This window comes from Anolis sagrei, chromosome 4, assembly GCF_037176765.1.
Source record: "Anolis sagrei isolate rAnoSag1 chromosome 4, rAnoSag1.mat, whole genome shotgun sequence".
Classification (NCBI taxonomy): domain Eukaryota; kingdom Metazoa; phylum Chordata; class Lepidosauria; order Squamata; family Dactyloidae; genus Anolis; species Anolis sagrei.
In genome coordinates, this window is record NC_090024.1 from 112,656,045 (window position 1) to 112,683,746 (window position 27,702).

Below are 27,702 nucleotides of genomic sequence, written 5' to 3' on the forward strand. Positions count from 1 at the left end.
TGCAGATCCCAGTAAGGTGGCCTTCTGCAGCTGGCAGCTGGTAATTTTGTCAGTGCCGATTGTGTTTAAGTGCAGGCCAAGGTCTTTAGGCACTGCACCCAGTGTGCCGATCAGCACTGGGACCACCTTTACTGGCTTGCACCAGAGTCTTTGCAGTTCGATTTTTAAATCCTCATATCATGTCATCTTTTCGAGTTGTTTCTCTGCAATCCTGCTGTCACCTGGGATTGCGACATCGACGATCCATACTTTGTTTTTTAACACGATTGTGAGGTCAGGAGTATTATGTGGAATTTGAATTTACGGACTCTGAGCTGGTAAACGTTGAGCACTAGATTGTTTTTAGGGATTGTGATGTATAATGGATTGTTTTAATTGTTTTAATTACTGTTTATATGTTTTATTTTTTACCTTGTTGTGCCAGCATCGAATTGTGCCTTTTTGTAAGCCGCCCTGAGTCCCCCCTCAAGGGTTGAGAAGGGCGGGGTAGAAGTGCGAGAAATAAATAAAGAAATATTATGCTCCAAAACTCTGGTTGTCTGAATCCGGAAGTCCCATAGGAGTGTGGCGTGTTCATTCTCTGTAACTTTTTCCGGCTTGTGATCCCACCAGTTCTTTGCCGCAGGCAGATGGTATTTGTGGCACAAGTTCCAATTAATCATCTAAGCAACAGTGTAGTGCCTCTGCTTGTAGTCTGTCTGCGCAATCTTCTTGCAGCAGCTGAGGATGTGATCTATTGTTTCATCTGCTTCCTTGCAGAGTCTACATTTGGGATCATTGTCGACTTTTCAATTCTGGCTTTGATGGCATTGGTTCTAATGGCTTGTTCTTGGGCTGCCAAAATCAGGCCCTCCGTCTCCTTTTTCAGAGTTCCATTTGTGAGCCACAGCTATGTTTTTTCTTCATCAATTTGGCTCTCATTTTTCCCCAGGAACTGTCCATGGAGAGCCTTTTTTTTTGCCAGTTATTATTATTATTATTATTATTATTATTATTTGCATTTCTATCCTTCTTAAAGGAGACTCAAAGTGGCTCCCAGAGGATACCTTTCTAGTGAAATAGGAAACACCGCCCACTTGAAATTTTAAAGCTTTTTCCTTAATAGAAATTATATGAGTGACTCTTTTCTTTTGCAATACACAGCAAGAACTCTAGGTATGGATATTATTTTAAACTATTGTGTCCACAGATATGACTGGTATAATAATGGTTGCTGTTCTAACTTTATTTCATGGCAATTACCATTTACTTTTATTTAAGTAAACCTGTTCTTTTTGTATGAAATGTAGACAAATAGCTACATCCTACATACATTTATGTAGTCCACCTTAATTGAAAAAAAAAAGAACTAATTCCTTTAGTTTAAATGCTTAGAGGGGGAAAAGAAAGAAATACTCATTATTGCCTTGCCTCCTGTGTTGATTTCTGATAGGCAGCATTAGAAGATCTTCATCAATGTCTTATATGGATGGATACGTAGGAACATGGCCCAAGGAAAAAAGGTAAGCCTGCTGTCAATTTAGGCTGTGTTAACTTAAAATAGGCATGCACCACTTAATATTACTCTGTGTTTGCAAGAGGATTGTATCATAGTTTGAATATCTTGAAAATTCACATGCAACCTGAATATGCATGGAATAACTAGAGCTTGTCAAAATCGCTTTTGTATACTAGAACTACTGGGGTTTGCCAGACAACGTGGAGGAGAAGCACAATGCAGAGATTTCAGGCTTGTAATACTCTTTCAGACAAAAAATATATATAGAATGAACAGAATCTCCATGCTTAAATGTCACTCAATTTTATGTCTATTTTAATTTTTGTTTTAAAATGCTCCCAACACCTTAAAGGACGCAGAAAGCAGTTTGTGTCATGTTCATCTACCCTAGGCTGTCTTAGGTCTAGGATTGATTTTTTTTTTTAGGTGGGTAAAAAGACAATAAACATGCTGTAAAGATGTGCTATGTGATGTTGGTGTGCTGTGATTTTTTTTTTAATATGTCAGGGACCAGTACCATATTTGACCACATTGGCTAAACTACTTTTCTTTCCTGGAAACTTGCCATAGACTAGCAGTCAACAACTTGTGAACCAGAACTGATTTCGAGGCACATACACATACACACATACATCATTGTTAAACAGGCTTCTTTTCCTTTTTGTGTGATACAGCTTTTCTGCAGTGTCCACTGTATACACTGCAGGTTGTTGCTAACAGAATTGTGTAAATGGATAGCTTTTGCTGTTGCCAAACTTTTTTGTGACCCCATTTGGAGTTGAGACCCACAGTATAAGAAGCTCTGGTTTACAATACCTATTTTATGCATGATTGCATGAAAATCCAGAACTCATCTACATACTCCTAGCATGTAGTTTAGCATCACAATTATGGCTTGAATAATCTGATTTGCAAATGTGATGGTCAGGTGCATGAAGATTCTCCATCATTTAAAGCTGTGCCCTTGTGGTGCACTTTATCTGGATAAAACTTCTTGCTTGTTTATTTTCATGCTCTTTTTTAACAGTTTCCGAAAAGAAAACAGGAAGAAGTAATTACTTAGATGTCATATTACCAAAATACCTGTAAATGTCACAAGAAATGGGGGTCTATTATATGTTTTGGATTCTGTTTGTAATATATTCAGGGGTGACAAGTCTAAATACTTAGATTATCATTTGTACAGATATTGGGATATTTGATAAGCCTGAGTCCAGTGGTTTGTGGAGTCTTTTCTGCAACTTTTTTTTTTTTTGCATCAGGGAAGTATATCTTATTAACTAAGCCCCCAGTGGCGCAATGGGTTAAACCCTTGTGCCTGCAGGCCTGCTGACCAACAGGTTGGCAGTTCGAATTCGGGGAGTGGGGTGAGCTCCCATCTCAGCTCTAGCTTCCCATGCATGGACATGAGAGAAGCCTCTCACAGGATGGTAAAACATCAAACATCCAGGCGTCCCCTGGGCAATGTCCTTGCAGACAGCCAATTCTCACACACCAGAACTGACTTGCAGTTTCTCAAGTCACTCCTGACATTAAAAAAATCTTATTAACAACCAATGGACATTCAGGAACTCTTAGGAGAGAAGGTAAATATGTTTTCCTATTCAGAGCAAGAACAAAAAATGATGATGGTTTGTCTTGTTACTCTCAGTCTCTCTAATAACACAGATATCTATAAATCAGTTGTAAATAAGGAATTGTCCTATTTAAATAAGCTTCAACATAGGTACAAGCTTATTTAAATAGGACAATTGCTTATTTACAACTGATTTATAGATATCTGTGTTATTAGAATTGAAGTTACTTAAACTTGTACCTATGTTGAAGCTTATTTAAATAGGGCAATTACTTATTTACAACCAATTATTGCTCTCAGTAACATCAAAAAGAGGCTAAGTCAAACTTTTTAAAGATGCACTGAAACCTCAAATGGATAAAAAAATGATGCACATCTAATTTTTTTACTGAATTGATAATAGCATTCATACCATTATGAATAAAGGATTGATCCTATGTTTTAGCACAGTGGTTCCCAACCTGTGGTCCGTGGACCACCACTGGTCCACAAAAACAAAAATATGTCAGTGGCCTCACCAATACAATACCGTTGCCTCGAAACCATGCAGCAACAAGAGTTATTGGTCTCATGAAACCCTCTTATAGAAGAAGAAGAAGAACTGATGTGGTAGTAGTAATCTTTTGTGGGTAGTCAGCCTCTCCCCTTCCGAAATCCCTGTTGCCTTGGCGCATATTGGCCCCCTCACTCCCCTCCAAAAATGAGTTTGTTGTTGCTTTTGATGTTTGTTTATGCTGTTTTATGCTATTTTAATATGTCATTGTTCTGTTTTTAATTGTATGTTGTCTTGGGCTTGGCCCCATGTAAGCTGCCCCGAGTCCCTTCGGGGAGATGGAGGCAGGGTAGAAAAATAAAGTTCTAGATCAGGGGTCCTCAAACTAAGGCCCGGGGACCGGATGCGGCCCTCCAAGGTCGTTTATCCGGCTCTCGCTCAGGATCAACCTAAGTCTGAAATGACTTGAAAGCACACAACAACAACAACCCTATCTCATCAGCCAAAAGCAGGCCCACACTTCCCATTGAAATACTAATAAGTTTATATTTGTTAAAATTGTTCTTCATTTTAATTATTGTATTAAGTGTTTTTGCACTACAAATAAGATATGTGCAGTGTGCATAGGAATTAATTCATATATTTTTTCAAATTATAATCCGGCCCTCCAACAGTTTGAGAGACTGTGACCTGGCCCTCTGTTTAAAAAGTTTGAGGACCCCTGTTCTAGATGATTAAATATTGTGTGTGAGCAGATGGTGACTACTGGATGGTACATGTTCTGTATCAAAAACTACAGCTGATGTGGTCTATACAATGCAATTTTCTGAATCAGCACTCCAAATAACCAAACCAAATCTAAAGTTGATCAAAAACAGATTGTTGTTCATTCGTTCAGTCGTCTCCGACTCTTCGTGACCTCATGGACCAGCCTACGCCAGAGCTCCCTGTCAGCCGTTACCACCCCCAGCTCCCTCAAGGTCAGTCCAGTCACTTCAAGGATGCCATCCATCCATCTTGCCCTTGGTCGGCCCCTCTTCCTTTTGCCTTCCACTTTCCCCAGCATAATTGTCTTCTCTAGGCTTTCCTGTCTCCTCATGATGTGACCAAAGTACTTCAACTTTGTCTCTAGTATTTGTATCTAGTATTTGTATCTAGTATTAGTAACTCTTTTTGTAGTAATGTTGGAGAGTGGTCCCAGGTCAAAGTGGTCTCTGGTCAAATAAAGCTTGGGAACTACTGTTTTAGCACATGTTAGGACCTTGTCAGATCAAAAGACAATCTAGCAAAATGGCACTACATAAAAGAATCCCACACCTTGTGTGACTGTGGAGCAGAAGAGACAATTCTGCATCTGTATGCTTGTCCACTATGCCCTGCCTCATGTACAGAGGAAGAATTGTAGGAGGCTACAGACAATGCCATTGCTGTTGCCCACTTTTGGTCAAAAGATATTTAGCCATCTGTGCTCTATCTATTTTTATCAGTTTTATACTAATTTATGCAATGCTTTTGATACAAAATAAATAAAGCACTTTGTCACTAGAATATAAAACCAGCATTTATGCTATAACAGGAAATGTTGGGTATTAATTACAATTAATATTAAATTTCAATTGGGAATTGATTTAAAGATTTTCTCAACTTTTTATTATTATTCCTTTTAGGTCCTCAGTGCATGGAGTTTCATTTGACATTTCCTTTGATAAAGAGGACAGCATGCGAATTAGAACTCCAAACAGAGGCATTACTAGATCCCTCAGCAATGAAGGTCTTGAGCAAAATGCTAACCGTATGCCAAGACATATTAGAAAGAACATATCCTTCAAGCCTGTGAATGGCGAAGAAGAAAGTGAAGATATTGAAGAAGAAAAGGATGTTGAATTTTGCAGTCATCTAGAGGACAATAGCAATCAGAGGAACGCTAACCAAATTAATCCATACAGCCTGCCAAATGGAGCACTGCAAAATAGGTTGGTCACTGATGAATTTGGCAATCAGATTGAGACACCAAGCATTGAGCAGGCATTGCAGATTATCCATGATAATGAAAAATCTCCAAGTGTTACTCAGCCAGAACAAATTACAAATGGGTTTTTCCTTCACAATACAGAGATGAGCATCCTAAACTCAAATCTAAAACCCAATCAGACTAGTCCTGATATCATTGCAGATACTAAAGGTGCCCTTAGTCCCGTGACTGACAATACAGAAGTGGATACTGGAATCCATGTCCCTTCAGACATTCCAGAGACTATGGATGAAGATTCAACTTTGAGGGATTATACTGTCAGTTTGGACTCAGATATGGAGGAGTCATCTCGATTTCTTCATGAATATGATGGCAGAGGCGGCAACCACAAGGAGTTATTGAGTCCGTGTCCAAGCTCGGTCAGTGCCAAATCGCAAGCGGGTAGCAGCGCATCCTCAAGTTCAGGGGTAAAAATGACCAGCTTTGCAGAACAGAAATTTAGGAAGCTGAATCATACAGATAGTCGAAGCAGCGGTAGCAGTTCTCAGAAAACAACCCCAGAAGGCTCTGAGCTGAACATTCCTCACATGGTTTCGTGGGCTCAAATACCGGAAGAATCCCCCGTCCCTCAGAGCAGAGATACAACACAGTTGCTGGCCTCTGAAATGGTGCAATTGAAGATGAAGCTGGAAGAGAAAAGACGAGCCATTGAAGCACAGAAGAAGAAGGTTGAGGCTGCATTCACCAAGCAGAGGCAAAAAATGGGAAGAACGGCATTCCTTAACATTGTGAAAAAGAAAAGTGATTCAATTTCCCCGTTCAGAGAAGAAGCAGCTGGAGCAGAGGATGAGAAAGTGTTTACTGACAGCACTCAATTGAAAGAGAAAGATACCCAAAAACCTGGTGAACATCTAAACAAGATGGCAGAGATGATCAAAACAAGCAGCGAAAAGCCTCAGGTTAAATGGCTGAAGTCTCCCAATACCACAGCAGATACAGAAAAGCAATGTCATTTGGTAAGTCCATCAGAAGAAAATTTGAACGAAGGAGACTTTGTGGAGTATACAAAATCTATTGAGAAGCTCAATTCATCTCTGAACTTCCTTCAGCAAGAAATGCAGCGCCTGTCACTTCAGCAAGAGATGCTCATGCAGATGCGGGAACAGCAGGCCTGGGTTATTTCACCCCCTCAGCCTTCTCCTCAGAAACAATTTCGGGAGCTCAAGCCTTCATTGAAATTTACGGGATCATCTGTACCCATTGCCCCATTTTCTGTGGAATCCCCTCGGCCTTCCCATCAATCCCCACAGGCATCTTCTAGGAAGAGTTCAACTCTCCCCGTTAAAGCGCAAAGGACTCCGAGGCCAAATGAATTGAAATTAACCCCTTTAAATCGCACTTTGACTGCACCACGATCGGTGGACAGCCTTCCTCGTCTGAGAAGATTTTCTCCAAGTCAGGCATCCATTCAGACGAGATCATTTGTTTATTTTGGAGATGATGGTGAACGTAACCTGTCAAAGGAGGTCAAAAGTACAACAGAAGATGCAGCTAAAGGAGAAGGTGGGGAGAAAGCAACTGAAGAGCTTGCTGAGCAAAATCCAGAGCAGCAGCAGCTCAAGCCCCTGGAATCTACAGTGTCGGAAGTCCTCTCCCAGCCCATTACAGAAATTGTCTGCCTTACTCCCAGTGAAGAGCTGCTGGATCCCTCATCATTGCTAGTGCCTCCACCTAAAACAGTTAACCTCATAGAGGTTTCCCTTACAGATCTGAAGCCACCTGAAAAATCAGAAGAGATTGTGGAGAAATCAGAGGGCGAGAGTGACAAAGAGCAGTTGGAAGATGACCAAAAATTGTGCTGTGGGTTCTTCTTTAAGGTGAGTGAACAAGTCCATCATGAGAACAAAACAGTTAGAAGTTAGGCATCGCTGAAAAACATGGTTATGCTTTGGTCACTGCTTATCACTCTCTTATCTTATCACTCTAAGTCTCTCTGGTAGTTTTCCCACACTCCTGTATATGTTATGTATTTGGAGCGTTAAGCAAAGGAAGAAATAAATGGGAGATGAATGGTTCAAGTATTAGGAATGTAGTTTCTACAATTTCTGGATCAGAATGTGTTGATTGTAGTAGTTAATGGCTGGTGTTGTCCTTCAGATTATGATCTCAGTCTAGAAATCGGTGTTTCCTAAATTCTGGTCCTCAGTTTTTGACTTCAGCTCCCAGGATCCATTGGCCAAAACAGCTGAGGTTTCTGGGAACTGGTGTCTAAAACCAGTTCCAGTTTTAGGAGGAGCTTGAAAACGTGGTTGTTCCAGTGTGCCTTCCCAGAATAAGGAAACTCCAAGCAATATGTCCCCAAATGCACTTTACTGGAGACCCAGGATATCTGCATGCCCCATCCCCCTCCAAATACCTACCCATTTCACCTGGTCATGCCCAGCATATTTTTAATTTTAATTTTACATTTGGCCCTGCCATAGATTTTAATGCGTCGTGGTGTTTTGTTAATGTTTATAGCTTTTATTTTGATTTCATTTTGTTGTTGATTTTACTGATGTATTTGGGCTCAGCCTCATGTAAGCTGCACCAAGTCCTTCGGGAGATGGTAGCGGGGTATAAATAAAGGATTATTATTATTATTATTATTATTATTATTATAAAACACTTGGAGGACTGGAGTTTTTAGATCAGTGGTTCCCAAACTTTGGGTCTCCAAGTGTTTTGGACTCCCACAGTTCCCAACAGCTGGTAAATTAGCTGGGATTTCTGGGAGTTGAAGTTCAGAGCACCTGGAGGCCCAAAGGTTGGGAACCATTGTTTTAGATAATTTAATCCCATTTCCCAAGTGTCTATTCCCTTATCACTCTCAGCAATACAGTTTGTGTCTGTGTTTTGGAAATATAAAACTGGGCAATGTAAGTTCCTCTGCAAAATACGATTATAGTCATTTTGCTCTGTTATATGATGAATGGTTTTCAAAGACTGCAGTTTGGTGTAGGATTCTGTCTATTTAGGGCAGTGGTTCTCAACCTGTGGGTCCCCAGGTGTTTTGGCCTACAACTCCCAGAAATCTCAGCCAGTTTACCAGCTATTAGGATTTCTGGGAGTTGAAGGCCAAAACATCTGGGGACCCACAGGTTGAGAACCACTGATTTAGGGAATCTCTTGAACCTGCACATAATTTAGTGCAGCAGGTTACTATAAAGGAACAATATAATGTGAAAAATTAGACTTATTTTTCACTCTATAGATTTAGACATGTTATTTTAAAACTATGTTGATCCCAACCTTTCTTAGTGAATGCACAATGAGTTACAGAGGTTAATCTTCATTTATTCCATTCTCATATGCTAAGAAAAATAATTCCAGCTTTTTGTCTTCCTCTGTAAGATTATGAAGTTTTCTGCCAAATTTTTTTATCAGTATTTGTTGAGATTTTGAGAAAATTCGCTTTGTGAAAAAAATACATGTGGTTGTACTAAGCAAAAAAAATACTGGGAGAAAGATTTTTTTAATGCACCTAATCAATATTTTAAAATATTTTTAAAAACAATATTTAAACTATTAATATTATAGTAATATAATACCGTACTTCAAAGTCAGTATTTGAAATATTTTTAAACATTTAAAACAAAATGCTTTGTATATAAAACATGTTTTTCCCATACTTTATTATTTATGCAAAGAAAACAATATATTTGATCATTTATGTAATTTGCGAGAATATATTAGTCATGCTTTTGGAGAGAATTGTGTTTTCTGGTCAAAAATATTTTTTTTACATAGAAACATATTGAGAAAAATATTACTTTTCAGAGAAAATATTTTCTTTCCTCTACAAAAATATGCTTTTGTGCAGAACAACTTGGTGTATTTTTGCATAAACGAATATCAATGTATGTAGAACCTCACAGCTATTCCCCATTTTCTCATTAGTGGTGTTTTATATTGGGAAACCTTTTCCTCCTAGGAAGTGAATATTACAACAGTTGTTCACATAACCTACTATGAATGGTCTGCTAATAATGATAAAATATCACTTGACTTGCTCCTTCCTCAATGTTGTAACTAGGATGATCAAAAACCTGAAAATGATATGGCAGTGAAACGGGCAGCATTGTTGGAGAAACGATTGAGAAGGGAAAGAGAGACCTTACTTCGAAAGCAGCAGTTGGAAGCAGAGTTAGAAACCAAGAAAGAAGAAACAAAGTAAGGTCAATTGCTGGTGGTAGTCTTTCTGAGAAATAGCTGATTTGGATTCAGTTTGTTTTAATCTTAACAGTTACACCATAGAAGTGATGTGTGGCGTACAACGGTTTTTTTCTCCTGAAAACCATTTCAGTTTCTGTTTGCAGAAGAAACTTGACTAGTGACAATATTTTGAGTAGTTCTCAAAGACAACATTCATCATGCCCTTAGGAACAAAAATGAAACGAGATCAGATTCTGATTCAGTTACAGTTGAACATTTGTATCAACAAGGTAGTAGTAGCCTTCAGATAAACCCTGCAGAAGTCCAGTTTCCACATCCACAGCAGGTGTGGTTTTTGGCTGAAAAGTGACTGAGAATTGGTCTTGGAAGTAACCGTAGACAGGCATCCACCCTCATGGCATTCAGGAGGGACTAGAAGATCTGGTTATTTAAACAGGCTTTTGACAATGAGTAGTCAACCTCTAGAATATGGATTTATGTTTTATATTTATTGTTTTATTAATTTTTATCCTAATTTCTGTACTTTATTGTATTACATTTATTGTATTTATGTTGTAAGCCGCCCCGAGTCCCCTAGGGAGAGGGGATGGGATAATAATAATAATAATAATAATAATAATAATAATAGATATTTACTTCTGGTTTGCATTTTTATAAAACCAATTACCAGAAATTGGGAATTTTGTATGCAATACTGCCTTTCTGAGTTGTGTTTGGAGGCATTAGGAGACATTTCTTACCTGGAAAAATGTTTGGGTTTTTTTAGGAGAGGGTTTCAGGGTGTTGGGAACCCAGAAGGGTGGGTAGAATTGCATGTGGCACACAGACTGCACTTTCTCCTTCCCATCACTAAACAAAAGCCAGATTTTTAAAAGCATGGATTTTCTATACATGTACAAACTACGCTTTGAACAATGTACTCTCTCATCTAATTGCACATGCCTGAGTAGGATTTTGAAAACATCTCAACATGGTGAACAGTGACTTGTTTAGGCTACAGCTAATGAATAAGCCAAAATTTGAAGCCACATTTGAACTAATTGATATGATGGCTTGATGTTAAAATTTTTCACATAATTATTAGCATTCCATTAAAGTTAAAAATATAATAATATAAAACTAATATAGCATTATGTAACAAATTTTGAAAACAATGAAAACAAAAATCTGGCTACCAGTATTTAAAAAACTCAAAAATTACAGCAGCAAAACAACAGAGGGGAAACAAACAGGCACATGAAATCACTCTCAACAAAAGATTCCCCCCAGGCACTTCCAAGCCATTGAATGCAAATCAAGGTGATCAGCTGAAACATTCACAGCTAGCCCCAGCAAACAAAAGTCCTTTGTCTCACCCTGGTCATTCCACAGATATATAAACCCATTTTTCCCAGTTCCAACAGACCTCATTACCTCTGAGGATGCTTGCCATAGATGCAGGCGAAACGTCAGGAGAAAAATTGCCTCCAGAACATGGCCATATAGCCCGGAAAAACCTACAACAACCCAATTTTGTTCCTGGTTTGAAAGTGTTATTTCCTGTTTAATTGTGCACAGTGTGCAGTACTTACTCTGAAAGTAGTTGTACTTCAGAAACTTCACTTTTGTGGCTGCCACAAATTATGTTGAATTGGTTGAGACTTGAGGAGATATTCATTAAAAAACCATAGCAAAAAAGTGGTGCAGAATGTCCCACAAAAACAAAGTTTTTACAGTTTAATAAAACTTTCCATGTTTTGATGATTGTGCAAATTAGGAAATGACATTTATAACCCAGGAACAAAAAATGTGTTACATAGTAGAGCACCTGATGAACCAACCTGGACACAGCATATTATTTGAGAACACAGAAATGCTGGACCACTCTCACAACCACCATGTCAAACTACACAGAGAAGCCATTGAAATCCACAAGCATGTGGACAATTTCAACAGAAAGGAAGAAACCATGAAAATGAACAAAATCTGGCTACCAGTATTAAAAAAAAACTCTAAAATTACAACAACAGAACAACAGAAAGTAAACAATCAGGCACATCAAATCACTCTCAACAAAAGATTCCCCCCAGGCACTTCCAAGCCATTAAATGCTAATCAAGGTGGTCAGTTGAAACATTCACACCTAGCTGCAGCAGACAAGAGTCCTTTGTCCCACTCTGGTCATTCCACAGATATATAAACCCTACTTCCAACAGACCTCACTACCTCTGAGGATGGTTGCCATAGATGCAGGCGAAACGTCAGGAGAAAATGCCTCTAGAACATGGCCATATAGCCAGGAAAAACCTACAACAACTCTGTAACATAGTAATTGAACCCATATTTGAATGCAAACTTTGTTATTTCAAAGTATATCTCATCCCAAACAATGGAATATTAACATTCCCAAATAAATTATTTTTCTCTAAATGCTTCCAGGTACCCAAATAATCCACTTGATTCTCACAAGTGCACAATGCTAATGTCTTTTCTGGGCAATAGACTTAAAAGTTCTAGAATGAAGTACTTAAGGAGCATCTTATTTCATATTTGCACTAGGATACGTTGAGTTAACCTTGAATTTCAATATGAAGCTTTCTTGAGAACATAACATAACACTTGTTTTTGTATCTGAGAGAGAAGTCTAATTTTATTAATAGTGGATTGATGTGGATTTTCCAAGGAGGAAGTCTGAGGAGGAACGTCAGAAGAAGGAAGATGAAAAAGCACGGCGAGAGTTCATTAAGCAAGAATACATGAGACGAAAGCAGCTGAAGCTCATGGAGGACATGGACATTATCATCAAGCCCCGTTCCCACTTGGCCAAGCAAAAGAAGCCACGACCCAAATCCATTCATAGAGACCACATTGAATCACCCAAAACCCCAATCAAAGGTCCTCCAGGTAATAAATATAGAAGGAGATCAATGCTAAGAATTACAGCTTTTGTTAGAAAACTAAATAACCGAAGGAGCATACAGCTATCTCTTATTCTAGTCTCCATAATAAGGGGGGGGGGGGGGGGGGGCTTCATTCAAATATGTCTCCTGTTATGACATGAATTACGACCTGAATCCAAATTCCTATATTACATCACCACATTTGTAAGTTAAGTTGAATTGATCCTGTTTAATTGCCCTATTTCTATGCCATTATTTCTAAGCTACTAGATGTTTTTATCCACCTTATGGACCACCCTATCCTTTAACTAGTTTCGCATATTGGCCTCCTCCCCCCTCCAAAAAGGAGCCTGTTGTTGCTTTTGATGCTTGTTTATTATTGTTTATGCTGTTTTTATGCTATTTTAATACGTTATTGTTCTGTTTTTAATTGTGTGTTGTCTTGGGCTTGGCCGCCCCAAGTCCCCTCGGGGAGATGGAGGCGGGGTAGAAACATTTTTTATGCATGTTCTCTCTACTAGCCTTTTGTTTTGCTTGCCCCTAAGTGGAAGATAGGTAGTAAGTGCTTTTCAAGTGAATTATTGATGTTTGTCATGCTTGGATGTCACTTGGGGAGGTATAAGTAGCTATTGTTTAAGTACTGCATACTTCTCCAGATTCCATTTGGCTCACAACTAAGAAAATCGGCACAAGAACATCACCTCTATTTTAACAAGGGGCTTATCTCTATGAATCATCTCTCACGGTTCACTGTGTAAAGATACAAGTATTGTATAAGAAGCTATACTCTTTTACACTCGCCACTCCCCTTGCTTATTTCTTGTAATTGAATCCCATTTTACCAAAATTATTATTTAGTCAAGTTTTATCATGTTTTAATTTATTTTAGTTAACCATTACAAGAGTTTTAGCAAAGTCATTGGTGTTTATTTGCATGTGTATTTTTGTTTTTTTGTCTTTTATTGTTGATATAGTCAGTGGACTAATCAATAAACAGATCTATCTATCTATACTATATTAGTATACAGGCACAGAATTCATAGTAAAAAACCAACGTATTGCTTAGAAATCTTGGCAACTTTCCTAATGCTTACATGATTTAAAAATTTATTTTATGTTTCATCATTTTTTAAACTTCCTTGTGTTCATCTAGGTTCACAACCTGACTGTGTTGTTGATGTTGTTTCCCCCCCATCCCCAGTGTCTAGCCTTTCATTGGCCTCACTGAATACAGGAGACAATGAGAGTGTTCAATCGGGCAAGAGAACGCCAAGGTAAGTTTTCAGTTACACCATTTCCATTTGGAAGAAATTGTTAAGTGTATATGATTGCAAGCACACACTGTTCAGCCAATGAGGTAATAATGTCATGCATTTTTGAGGAGAAATCATGACTTCATGTCTTCAGACCCAGTGGTGAATATACTAGCTCTGTTCATGTGACCATCTGGATACACACAATGACCTGGAAATAGTAATTCCCAGGGTGTTATGAGTCATTCGCAGGCTTCCATTGACACATTGCTTTTTATACATTTGTAATGACTTGACATCACAAGACATAGTATGACTGTATGATTAGAGGATTGGGGCAACTTGTATGATGGTTTCATTCAGTGCTTTTCTGGGGCCGTAATATGCTCTCTGTCGGTATGAATAGAAATAGAACATACTTACCTTATACACTCATGTATAAGTCTAGAAATTTTAGTCAAAAAACCAACTTAGGTCAATGTATCTGTGGGTCAAGCTGACCATTGTACTTTTATTTCATATGTAAACAAGGAACAATCCCCTTCTTTAAATAGAGTGGAAAAGGGCAACAGCTAAGGCCATCCCAGGAGAACCTAGAAGTCTCCACTCTGCTGTCTTCTCTCCACTGTGGTGCTGCTTCTGATCTTTTTGAATGCCTAGATCAGTGGTTCTCAACCTGTGGGTCCCCAGGTGTTTTGGCCTACAACTCCCAGAAATTCCAGCCAGTTTACTAGCTGTTAGGATTTCTGGGAGTTGAAGGCCAAAAACATCTGGGGACCCCGGGTTGAGAACTACTGGCCTAGATGGAGAAGTGGTGGCGGCAGCTAGAAACAGCAGGCTCCCTGCGATTTCCTCTCTCCATTGAACGATCATGCCAAATAGCATATTTTTGGCCACAAAACCTGCCCTCAACTTCTACATGGGTTTATACCTGAATATATATAGTATATTGCACTGCTGTGGATGCTTTAACCCAGTGAATGCAGTAGAACGTGCTTCAGCCTAAAATACATATATCGGGGAGGTGAGTGGGTGACTAGAGGTAGTAGTAACTGTCCCGGAGACCTTGGACAACTTCACTCCTCACTACATTGACTTCTATCGAAAAAATCATTTTGTCCCCAAATGTCCTCTAAAGCTCTGTGGGAACATGAGGTCAAGTTTGGGGGCCTTCCAGGGTCAGTAGAAGGGCATTTGCAGTCATTCCATGGCAAATAAAAATTGTTTTGCAAATTTTCATTATAACCCTTTGGATTCCAATGGGATTCTGAAAGTGGTGGAAATATTCTCCACATCCCCAGAGATCATTTGGAACCCAAACTTTTAAAATCCATATATGGAGGGTAGGGTTGAGCCCTGGGGGCCAAAACCCACACTTTGCACAACCCCTGATGTATATATTTAGAAGTTAAATCATGGAACCAATCTTAATTTTAAGAAGCCATTATATGGGAATGGCTATAGAGAAGCAAAAGCTTCACAGATGGATGTCTTTACATTGTGTGAACTAATATACAATTATAATTAAAATTTGCTGTGGATTCAGTACCAACTGTTATCCCACGATAGCCACTATAGGATGCATCCTCACCAAAAGGGTGTTTCTTCTGGGACAGATGTTAAACTAGAAATGACCAGGGGCTTGTTTCATTTAAAACAACAACTACAAACCATAGCAGTGTGTCTCTTAGTTCCATCTTAACATTAAAGAACGTTCGTTTTCATATGTTGTATTTATATCACCTCTTTATTGCTTAAATATAACTTGTAGGTCAGAGTCTGTGGAAGGATTCATATCTCCAAGTCGTTGTGGCAGTCGTAATGGTGAGAAGGATTGGGAAAATGCATCAACGACCTCTTCAGTGGCTTCTGCTACAGAATATACAGGTTGGCATAAAATAAAACTACTTGGAAGTTATCCTTCTTGAAAAAAATAATCGGCATGAGCCATTGCTATGGACAACCCTGACATCCCCTTGGAAAAAAATGGAAGAATACTTCCTAGCCTGTCACCTTGTCTCCCAGCCCTTGGCCTAAAGAGACTTGTGTCATTCATATTGTAATGCATCTGGTTGTTTCTTCCACTTGGAGGAGACATCCATATTAACCTATTTGTATCAAATAATCTTGTACTTCACCCTGGCCCCAACACTTAGTCTGCATCAACTTTTCTCCTTAAGAGGAGCAAGGACTTGTTTCTCCACAATTTTAACTGCATACTTCTCCATTAATATGGTAACTACTTCACTTCTGTATTTTCCCCAATTTGCATGATTTAATTTTTCCATGTGCATTAATTTTATGCATTCTCCTATGTTTGGTTTCTGAAAGTTAATAGCTTATTCCCCAAACTAGCAGTCCTGCAGGAATTTGCACTTGGAATAAAGACTGTGGGAACTCTCAGTTTTGGCCCATGAAGAAGTGTGGAATCTAGGACTAAAAATACATTGTATGTTACATTATAATAGTAAAAGAAATCAGCTAATCAGAGTGCACATAAAGGAAGGATTGAATTTATGCTGTCTATATAAAAATGTAATGTTTGTTTGTGGGATTAACAGAACTGAAAAAAAAACTGGGCGAATTGACACCAAATTTGGCAGCAAAACACATTCTAATCTGATCTATGGCTTTCAAACAAAAATCCATTAAATGAAGGGGAAATAACTTAAAACTCCTCCAAAAGAAAAATGCCTAACAGAGCATGCACAAAAGCCCCTCTCCCCATCATGCGAGAAGAATGAAGCACCAACCGTTGTGAGGGAAGAGAAGCCTCGCCATGGAGTCACTTTCCATGCAGGAAGGCAGAGTCCTTTTTCTTTGGGGAGGGATTGAGGAAAGGAAAGAGGGAAGGAAGGAGAAGGCATGGCCCAAAGGAGGGGTGGGGGCTTGGCAAAGCAAGCCCCAGCAGCAGCTGGAGCCGCCGCAGCAGCTCCATGAGGCCCATGTGGCTACCAGGCAACTCTTCCCCCAAGACTTGCAAGTCAAGCCTGACTGTAGGAGCGGCTGCACACATGCGCACACACACACCGTTAAGTGAAGGGAGGATGCGAACCATGAGAAGGCCAGCAACTCTCCCACTTGGGCTCCACATCCCCTTTTCACACACACCCAAACCCTTTTAAAAACCCTTACAAACTGTCTCAGAGGAAGGAGGGGAAAGAAAGGGAAAGGAGAAAAGAAAGGGGGAAAAAAGGATTGGTGAAAAAAGAGAAGATTATGAATGGAAGGAAAGGTAGAAGAAAGAGGAAGGAAGGGAAAGGAGGCAGGGATGGGAGAGGAAAGGAAGGGAAGGAACAAAGAAAGAAAGGGGGAAACTGGTGAAGGGAAGAGAAGAATATAGAATCAGAGAGTCCTAGAGTTGGGAGACACCTGGTGGGCCATCCAGGCCAACCCCATTCTGTGAAGAAGCAGGAAAATCACATTCAAAGCACCCCCAACAGATGGCCACGCAACTTCTGTTTCAAAGAGGCTTTTTTGAGTGTTTTGGCCAGCATGAATATAACTGAAAAGCCTTACAGCTTCAGGGGCTGCTTCTCATTACTTTATTTTCCATAACACCTTGCACCTCAACAGCCTGTCTTCTACTAGCCAGCAGGAAACCTTTGGTGGGAGGAGTTCCCTAGCCCAGATTGTTTCATGTCTGCAAATCCTGTTTTCTGAGGGCCACAGCAATGCGTATCCGGGTACAGCTAGTTTGAGATAAAATAGTAACTTCAATTTTTCCCTTTGTCTAAATGAAATGCTTATACTTTTCCTTATATTTTTCCAAGAGTCTCTTCACTCTTTATATATTAAACGAACAATGTCTAAAATGGGAGAAAATGTGTTTTACTGATTTCTGAATTGCTTTAAGTTGCATCACTTATAACCTTCACAGTCTGTGATAGTGTTATGGTATTAAGACTTGTTTCCCTAAAATCACATTGCTTTTGAATAAATCCTTTCTTTCTTTCTTTCTTTCTTTCTCTCTCCATCTCCCTCTTTAGGACCAAAACTCTACAAAGAACCCAGTGCAAAATCAAATAAGCATATAATTCAAAATGCTCTGGCTCATTGTTGCTTGGCTGGAAAAGTAAATGAAGGTCAGAAGAATAAAATATTAGAGGTAAGGCTGATCTGTCTATGGAGAAAAGGAGGAAATATAAACATTTAAAGCTGAAGATGTGAAGATATGGAAGATCTGGATTCAAATCCCTGCTCAGCCATGGCCTTAGCCAAGACGCCTACTGTAAAACACGATAAACAAATAACACACACAAACACACACAGAGCAATGAGAAGACTAAAGTAGTGGTGGTGCGTGTAGTTGAGGCTTGATTTTTAATTTTTTTTTACTTGAGGCACTTTTTTTAAAAGGAGTAACTCATTACCCCAACTAGAATCCTTTCTTCCAATATCTTCAGCTGCCTTCTCCTGAGAAGAGAGAATCTTCTTCTCAATAAATGGACATGAGTCTTAATTATAAATAACTGATCGAGGAAATATTTATTTAAGGATTCACAGGTGTACAACATTTGATGGTTATTCTGTATTCCTTTAAATGTTGTTACAGGTGACGTTAGTTAAACTATTTCCAATATAACTCTCAGTATGGCTTTTACTTCCACCAGACTGGTTTTCAATTTATTTCACTACGAAGTATCTTTCTTTTCTTAACTGACAATTCAAGGCTCTGGCTTGCCCTTTTCTCCCTTCAGCTATCCCCACTGAAGTTATGAATTACTACTGGAGTTTCTTTTTCCCCTTAGCTTATGAGCTACTTGTGCCGTCCGCCCAGACACTATAAAAAACAAAACTTCAACGTGCTTCCTCTATTGCTGAGCGAACTGCAGTTGTCTATCTTGAAAACTTAAAATATTAAGCAACCGAAACTAGCACTGGTTTTAAATATCAAAAAGAATATTTATTTACACAAAGTCCTTGAAGACTTGGCACAGATCATTAAGTTGCAATCAAACAGTCAATAAATGGACAATAAATGGAACTTTAGAAATATTCTTTTTTTTCTTTAGTTACAGAGGCAACTCCTTTCTCCAGATGGCAGATAAGATTCTGAAATCTTAACACCCTAACTGCAAGCTGTTGCAGTTTAGAAAGAAGCAGGTTCTTTCCCTATCTTAAAGTTAGTTCAGGAGACTAAGGAGTGCCAACTCTCGCTATAACTATATATTCAAAACATAATACACTATCTATATTAGCTCAGTATAGCTTAATACTTATCTATAAAGTAGTCTAGGTTAAAGTAGTTTTTGCAATGGTTCTCCCAGAGCTAGCTGCATAGCCGTCTGCACGCCTGAAGTCCTTCCTCAAACTGAATAGGGCAGGGAGGATTCCAAAATGGAGGTTCTTCCCTGGGAGCAGGGGCGGGCTCAAAGGGCTGCTCCCTAGACCAATCATTGCTTGAGCGAGAGAGGGAAACAAACAGCCATCCGTAGCAAAGCAGCTGGCCATCACTCCTTCGGGAGCCAAGCCGAGAAGCCAGAACAGCCCAGCAAAGCTACTCTGAAAAGCAGCCTTGAGAGCCTTCTCAGAGGGGAGGGGAGGGGAGGGGAGGGGAGGGGAGGGGAGGGGAGGGGAGGGGAGGGGAGGGGAGGGGAGGGGGGAGAAGGACAGGCAAAGAAGGGTGAGAGGGAAAGGGAAGGGAGTGAGGGAGGGAGGAGGAGCCACGCCAGGAGGAGGCAACACAGGCCTCCAAAGAGACACAGGGTTCAGTAACAAATCTCATACTCCAGGCCTGGGCCTACTTGGGCCCTCCAGGCATTTTGGACTTCAACTCCCACAATTCCTAACAGCCATGCTGTTCTGGCTGTTAGGTATTGTGGGAACTGAAGTCCAAAATGTCTGGAGGGCCCAAGTAAGCCCAGACCTACACACATATACAAACACATATGCACTCATATATACATACACACATAAATACATATATACAGATACACATACATAACACATATATACACATGCACAGACATATACATATGCACATATATAAACATATACATACACCATATATATGCACATGCAAACCACACATATATACATATACACATGCACACATATATACACATATACATATACACATAAATTGCCTACCTTCATAACCTTTGAAAAGCCTTGCAGCTTAAATGCCTAGCTTCTTCCTGCCTACAGAATATCTTTGTGGGGAGGTGTTCCCTAGCTCAGATTGTTTCATGTCCGGGATTCCTGTTTTCTGAGGCCACAGCAACGTGTAGCCAGGGTACAGCTAGTAAAATATAAACAACAAAATGACATCACAATAAAATAAACAAACCAATCAGATAAAGTAAACAGTACAAAATAACATAATGTAGAGCAGGGGTCTCCAAACTAAGGCCCGGGGGCCGGATGGGCCCTCCAAGGTCATTTACCCGGCCCTCGCTCAGGGTCAACCTAAGTCTGAAATGACTTGAAAGCACACAACAACAATGACAACAATCCTATCTCATGAGCCAAAAGCAGGCCCACACTTCCCATTGAGATACTAGTAAGTTTATATTTGTTGAAATTGTTCTTCATTTTAATTATTGTATTGTTTTTAAGTGATTTTTGCAATACAAATAAGATATGTGGTATGCATAGGAATTCATTCATGTTTTTTTCAAATTATAATCCGGCCCTCCAACAGTTTGAGGAACTGTGACCCGGCCCTCTGTTAAAAAAGTTTGTGGACCCCTGATGTAGAGTAAGTAATAGGTGATCTCAAATAGAAATCTTGTAAATGTATTAGTTGTCTGATCTCTGCCAAAACAGTAAGCGATGCTTTGAATCGTATTGGTTAATCTCAGCTAGAGTAGACCCACTGAATCAGTTGTTGAAAGGAGAGACAACACATAGGTAAATCCAACTGATTTGATGGCTCTACTGCAGGTGGGACAAACAATGGAATTTAGACCAATTTGTTTATATTTAATGCAATTAAGTGTGCTTTCACATTGCCGCACAGTCCAACATTACCAAAAAGAGACAAATTCTTTTATTTCCTTGTAAAAACACTTTTCAAATTTAATTTTTCATGTGACATTACTTCTTCCATCTTTTCCCCAAAGGAAATGGAGAAATCGGATGCCAACAACTTCCTAATCCTCTTCCGGGACTCAGGCTGCCAGTTCCGATCTTTGTATACGTACTGCCCCGAGACTGAGGAAATCAGTAAGTTGACTGGGATAGGCCCCAAATCCATCAGCAAGAAAATGATTGAAGGGCTTTATAAGTACAACTCTGACAGGAAACAATTCAGCCACATACCTGCTAAAACGCTGTCGGCCAGCGTCGACGCAATCACCATTCACAGCCATTTGTGGCAGAGTAAGAGACCAGTAACGCCGAAAAAACTCCTACCTGCAAAAGCATAGCGACTTGAGAGGAGGATGCCTTGCTGAAGACAGTTGTGGGAAACTTTGCACTTCATTATTTGCTGCCTATCAGAAGAGAGGTTCCTATTTGCCAAGAAAATTGTGGACTGAGAACAAGCTCTGTTGCCATGCACAACTGGAATGTAAACACCGTATTGGAGACTTACAGAAAAATGAACACTTAAGGGATTCATGCAGCCATGTGCTCATGAAATCTTGCGTTGCCAGTGCAGATAGGTATGTGCTAACACGCCATTTATAGAGGGTTTGCTTTGGGTTTAAGACACTGAATCATTGAATGTTTGCAAAACTGCAGTGACCGAAATCAACGCATTTTTACATGTATTGCCTTATACTTTGGTATATTCATGCCTGTTTTGGAATTTGCTTGTGTTCATTATAACTCGACTGGAGAAAATTCCGTCTTGATTCGCTGTTAGTACCCCACAATTTTTAAAAAGGGCACACATATATTTTTCAGTGGAAGAGAACTATCTATACAATTATTTTGGCTCTCGTTTGTTTCAAGGGAAAGTTCAGGATGGTATTTCTCGCAGACAATATTCAAGATTAAATGTTGTTTTCAAATCTTAGATTTTGAGCAAGAAATGTGATACCAAGACATTTCTTGTTTCCTCCAAGATACTCAGAAGCATAGTGACATATTTTTAAAAAATGAGTCATGGCCCTGATCTGGGGAAGCATGAACTGAGAGCTTTGTATGCACTGGTGCTCCCCTCCCTCAATCCTTCCCCCTTCTTTGTTTTCCTTTTTTTAAAACAGGGCTTCTTCCTTACAGTTCCGCCCAAGCAGATTTTCAAATAGTACCCAGAAATGTATTGTCAAAGGGCTTTCATGGCCGGAATCACTGTGTTGTTGGTTTTTTTCGGGCTATATGGCCATGTTCTAGAGGCATTCTCTCCTGACGTTTCACCTGTATCATCAATACAGACATGAAACAGGTAACTATTTACCTTTCAAGGTAATGAAAGCCTTATCTCGGCAGGAAAGGCCACTCTGGTTGAGTTCAGGCTCAGAAATCTATTGTCCTTGGCCCTTGGCTTCATTTCAAAATTCTAAACACAACAATAATAACTATGCGAAAATGTACTTTTCACATGCATCCTTAAAAAGGAATTTATGTAGATATATCAACTGGTAAAAGCTATTCTGATATGTTACCAGTATGCTAACCAACATATGGACCAAAGGATGGCAAGCATCCTCAGAGGTAGTGAGGTCTGTTGGAACTAGGAAAAATGGTGTGTGTGTGTATATCTGTGGAATGACCAGGGTGGGACAAAAGACTCTTGTCTGTTGGACCTAGGTGTGAATGTTTCAACTGACCAGCTTGATTAGCATTTGATGGCCTGGCAGTGCCTGGGGCAATCTTTTGTTGAGGGGTGATTAGATGTCCTTGTTTGATTCCTTTCTGTTGTTTTGATGTTGTAATTTTAGAGGTTTTTTTAATACTGGTAGCCAGATTTTGTTCATTTTCATGGTTTCCTCCTTTCTGTTGAAATTGTCCACATGCTTGTGGATTTCGATGGGTTCTCTGTGTAGTCTGACATGGTGGTTGTTAGAGGCTCCATCTAATCACACCTCAACAAAAGGCCACTGCCAGGCCATCAAATGCTAATCAAGCTGGTCAGTTGAAACATTTACACCTAGCTCCAAAAGACAAGAGTCTTTTGTCCCACCCTGGTCATTCCACAGATATATAAACCCATTTTCCTAGTTTCAACGGACCTCACTACCTCTGAGGATGCTTGCCATAGATGCAGGTGAAACTTCAGGAGAAAATGCCTCTAGAACATGGCCCGGAAAAACCTACAACAACAGATGACACAGAAATGTAAGTGATTCAGGAGTGCTATTTGGTTTTAAGAAACACATTCAAATAAATAACATTACTAAACACAGGTATACTAGTAAGGGTTCATGTATTGCTTCGTTTCAAAATTCTAAACACAACAATAATAACTATGCGAAAATGTACTTTTCACTGGCGTCCTTAAAAAGGAATTTATGTAGATATATCGACTGATAAAAGCTATTCTGATATGTTACCAGTATGCTAACCAACATATGGACCAAAGAATTTTTTTCTTCATAGACACATGAGATAGTGATTTAATTTTATTAAAACACATGAAACAGTATTAATTGGGATACATAACATTTTGAGAATGGCAAAGATCTGCAAACGTGTAGTAGTATTAACAGCTAACCAAAATAATTACTGGGACGTTTTTTGCAGTATTTACAAAGGGCTGCACATCTCTTTTTATGTTAAGAAAGGCATGTTTTGCTTGGAAATTTGTTTTAAAGGATCCCACTCAATATAGCAACCACTGTTTCAGCAAGTGAGGAAGTACTAACTTGAAACCTACCATTATTTTTGTGAGTGTTGGGAGTTTTTTTGTGGGGTTTGTGTTTTTGACCTTTGTACACCAGAGGACTTGTTTTGGGGGGGTGGGTGGGAGGGAGGGAAACAGGTTGGAACCTCATTCTCAGGAAAAGACTTGAATTACTGACAACCCTGTTTAGTTTCATCGTTGTGAAAAGTGTTGGAACTGAAAGACAGTCTTGAACTTGCTGTCTTAAAATATATACTTTAATAAATGATCTGCAGTATTGAAAAAGTATACGGTTTCTCCCACTGATCTGCTAGATCTGGAGAAGTCGTATTTCACTACAGTCTGCTTGCGTTCTTTATATAGATGTACAGCAATGGGAAGTCCTTAAGTAATTTAGAGAACAATCCTTTTTTTAAATTATTAAAAGGCCTTAGGCATTAATGCATCTGGGCTGTTTATCAACATTTTCTCAGAAATGCAGTCAATATTTTACTGTAACTTATGTTCTTATATTTATGTATATTTGTTAAAACTGTAAAAAAATCCCCTTCCCTCTTGTTTAATAGGTATGTGGCTCACATCTGTTTGTGCTTAGCTGATTCCTATTGTTTGCATGTATATGGACCAGGATATCTAACTCATAACTTTTATATATATGAGATAGAAAGTCTATACCTTCTACCTTCTAGGCTTATCCTTCGGCTAATTGCATAGGATAAACATTTTGCACATCAATGTAAACCTAAATCTAAAGAAAAACCAGCCTAGTGCATTTATGGTTGGAGAAAACTACTAGGACATAAACGGGATAGACAAAAGCAGAAATTACATTTAAGGATTTGTGAATAAAGTCTTATTGCTAAAAGAGAAATGTAATTTAAAGTTGCACACCATCTCCTGAATTACTATACAACTGTCCAAATAGGATGATTTGTGAAATGTTGGGGGGGGGGATTTTAAATTATTGAATGTATTATGAATTTTGCCTACAGTTCAGAAAGAGACATTTGTGCAGTATCTAAAGGTAGAATGTGAATCATGCAATTAAAAGCTGAAACTGTTGGAATTAGAACCGTTCGACATTCTTAAAAAGCAAGGACAATATTTTTATTTACTTTGTAAGCCTGCAGATTTTCTAATGACGATGTATCTTCGTTTAGGATCACGTTTAGGAAAAGAGAAGACTTTTGTGAAGAAACCCAGTGGTTATCAGTGACATTATCAGAACACACTGGTGCTTTCGTCAGAAGGGTGTTGTTTTTAATTGTTTATATGACAGAATTTGCCAAACATCCTAATTTCCAGGACAGGTGTTCAAACTCCAACAGTCATTGTGGCTACTGAACCAATTTAAGGATGACTGTTGGCATGTTTATTTTTTAATGCTTTGGCTGTTTAAAGCCAAATTTTGTTTATTTATAATTTAATGGGCACCGTCGGTTGAGAAATGTACAGTGTCTTGTGCGCTTACTTGTCCACTTTTGTGGGGCTTTGCAATCCTTTTTTTTTCTTTTCAGATGCTGTGCTGTAAGATATTGTCATATAGCTTCTTACCTAGTACAATGTAGTTCTTTCCTTCCATCTAAATAAAAGGCATGGCACCAAACCGTGTGGAAGTGTTGGTCTTTGATGCACATATTCATTTTGGCCTGTGCAACTATTTCACTCATTCAGACAGAAATGTCTTGGAAACTATGTGCAAATGGGGAACCCAATTTGGCACCAAAGCAACTAGCTACTGAACCCTGATTCTTATTATTAGGCTTCCAGGATCAGTATTCTGGCTCCAACAGTGGCCAAACAAATACCTCCTGATGGACAGGTGGATGGATGGATGCATGCATAGATAAATAAATATCCATGAATGGCTGAATGGCATGCTGCTTTCAGATTGTGGAGGTTGTTGGACATCTGCATAGAGGCAAGCCAAGGAAAATAACAAGGTAGAACTTTCTTGCACTACTTTCTTGCACTCCATAGTCTTGGTTTATCAAGAATCAGCAGCAAGAATTAGCAAATCAAGAATAGGGTTCCACAGCCACCTACAGACTCACAAGAATTCTGATCCTGGAAGACTATCCTACTCGGCCAATGAGGGATCACCTAAGTAAGTAAGTCTTAGTTTATAAAAAAGCTTATGTATGTATTATTTTACTAGCCATCCCCTGCCACACATTGCTGTGGCCCAGTCTGATGATCTGGGAAATAAAGTAATAAGAAAGTGTTGATTTCTAATATATGTAATTTCTTTATGCTTGTTGAGTAAACAGTATTTCTTGCTGTTTCTTTGTCAGTGTTGATGTGGAGATTGTTTGGTTTGCCTACTCTGGAACATTCAACGTATAATTGTCCTTCTTTAGGGGCCCCTCTCAAATATATGATACTATATCTCTCTGTGTGTGAATCATATCTATCTATCTATATCTATGGTTGGATGGCTCTTTGACAGGAATGCTGGAAATGCAGGAAAAAAGAGGGAACTTTCTACCATATGTGGTGGACCTGCGAAAAGGCAAGAACTTACTGGAAGAAGATAAAAGAGACAATACAGGAAATGCTAGGCATGAAAATATCTCAAAAACCGGAATTGTTTTTATTTTGCATGACGAAAACAAAAATGGACAAAAATACGGACAAATTATTATTTTTATTAACAACTGTGGCTAGAATATGCTACGCCAAATTATGGAAATCAGAGAAAATACTGGATATAAAAGAATGGATACAAAAAATACTTGATATAAGAAACATGGACAGACTCACATTTTTATTATCTAGACATAAACAAACACTGATAAAAGAAACAAATTGGGGAAAAATAACAGAATACTTAAAGAAGAAGAACTATAAGACAATAATTTAAAATAACGGACTGGACCTCAAATGAAAGAAGGAGAGGAAGAGTATAAACAAAAAAGAAGAAAGGAAAAAGAAAAGGAAGACACCCCATACGACAATACCCAGGAAGTAACAAAGAACTCAATTTTTATTTTTTTATTTTTTTCTTTCTATTTTTATATTTTTTCCATTTGCATTTTTGATTTTTGATTTTTCTATTTTTTTTCTCTTCTCTCCCTCTTTCCCTCTTATTAGTTACTATCCTTTCCTACTGTCCTGTCTTCTTGCAATTATTCCCCCACTTTCCCTGTAACTTTTGAAAATACCTAATAAAAATATAAAATAATAATAATATAAAAGTTAAAACATTTAACAGACATAGAATTCACTAAATAATAAAAATAATAAAAACAGATCCTCTGCATCTCATTACCAAAATCATTATCCAATCGCATTGTCCAGTCATTCCATGATCAGGGTTTGTCTACTACACTGCATTTGAGAAAGCCTGCTCAAACAGCCAGGTTTTGACTTTTTTATGAAATGTTAAGCGGGTGGAGGGCGATCTAATGCCCCTGGGGAGGGCATTCCACTGCCAAGGGGCCACCGCTGAGAAGGCCCTGTCTCTCGTCCCTGCCAGCCGAACCTGTGAAGAAGGCGGAACCAAAATCAGGGCCTCTCCAGGAGATTTTAAATTCTTAGATGGTTCATAAAGAGAGATACGTTTGGACAGATAAGCAGGGCCAAAACCGTTTAGGGCTTTATAGGCTAAAGCCAACACTTTGAATTGTGCTCGGTAGCAGACTGGCAGCCAGTGGAGTTGGCACAACAGAGGAGTTGTATGCTCCCTGAGTGCCGTTCCTGTTAGCAACCTGGCTGCCGCTCGTTGGACCATTTGAAGCTTCTGAACAGTCTTCAAAGGCAACTCCATCTAGAGAGTGTTGCAGTAGTCTATACTGGATGTAACCAGAGCGTGGACTACCGTGACCAAGTCAGACTTCCCAAGGTACAAGTGCAGCTGGCGCATAAGTTTAAATTGTGCAAATGCTCTCCTGGTCACTGCCGAGACCTGAGGTTCCAGGCTCAGCGATGAGTCTAGGATCACACCCAAGCTTACATCTAATATCTAATGCCATGCCACACTGATTTCAAGCTGATTACAGAAACTGCAAGCAGAAAATTTTGATGTTTTCAACATGACTGGGCACTTCATACATGTTCATTAAATATCTAAGACTGTATCTA

At 39.1% G+C, this 27,702-nt stretch overlaps 1 protein-coding gene across 4 annotated transcripts in view; it reads left to right on the top strand.

Annotated features, from left to right (window-relative positions):
• The window catches only part of CAMSAP2 (calmodulin regulated spectrin associated protein family member 2), a 137,013-nt gene extending 113,284 nt beyond the window's left edge, over nucleotides 1-23,729 (top strand). For 2 of the 4 annotated variants that reach the window (XM_067467569.1, XM_067467570.1), the window contains 8 exons: nucleotides 1,433-1,502; nucleotides 5,235-7,416; nucleotides 9,615-9,751; nucleotides 12,417-12,637; nucleotides 13,787-13,907; nucleotides 15,658-15,773; nucleotides 17,876-17,994; nucleotides 20,954-23,729. In XM_067467569.1, the coding sequence (XP_067323670.1) occupies nucleotides 1,433-1,502; nucleotides 5,235-7,416; nucleotides 9,615-9,751; nucleotides 12,417-12,637; nucleotides 13,787-13,907; nucleotides 15,658-15,773; nucleotides 17,876-17,994; nucleotides 20,954-21,259 (3,272 nt within the window). In that variant the 3' untranslated portion in view covers nucleotides 21,260-23,729. The remainder of the gene's footprint in view (nucleotides 1-1,432; nucleotides 1,503-5,234; nucleotides 7,417-9,614; nucleotides 9,752-12,416; nucleotides 12,638-13,786; nucleotides 13,908-15,657; nucleotides 15,774-17,875; nucleotides 17,995-20,953) is intronic. The other 2 variants (XM_067467571.1, XM_067467572.1) reach the window with 1 other exon arrangement.
• Nucleotides 23,730-27,702: the final 3,973 nt, after the last annotated feature.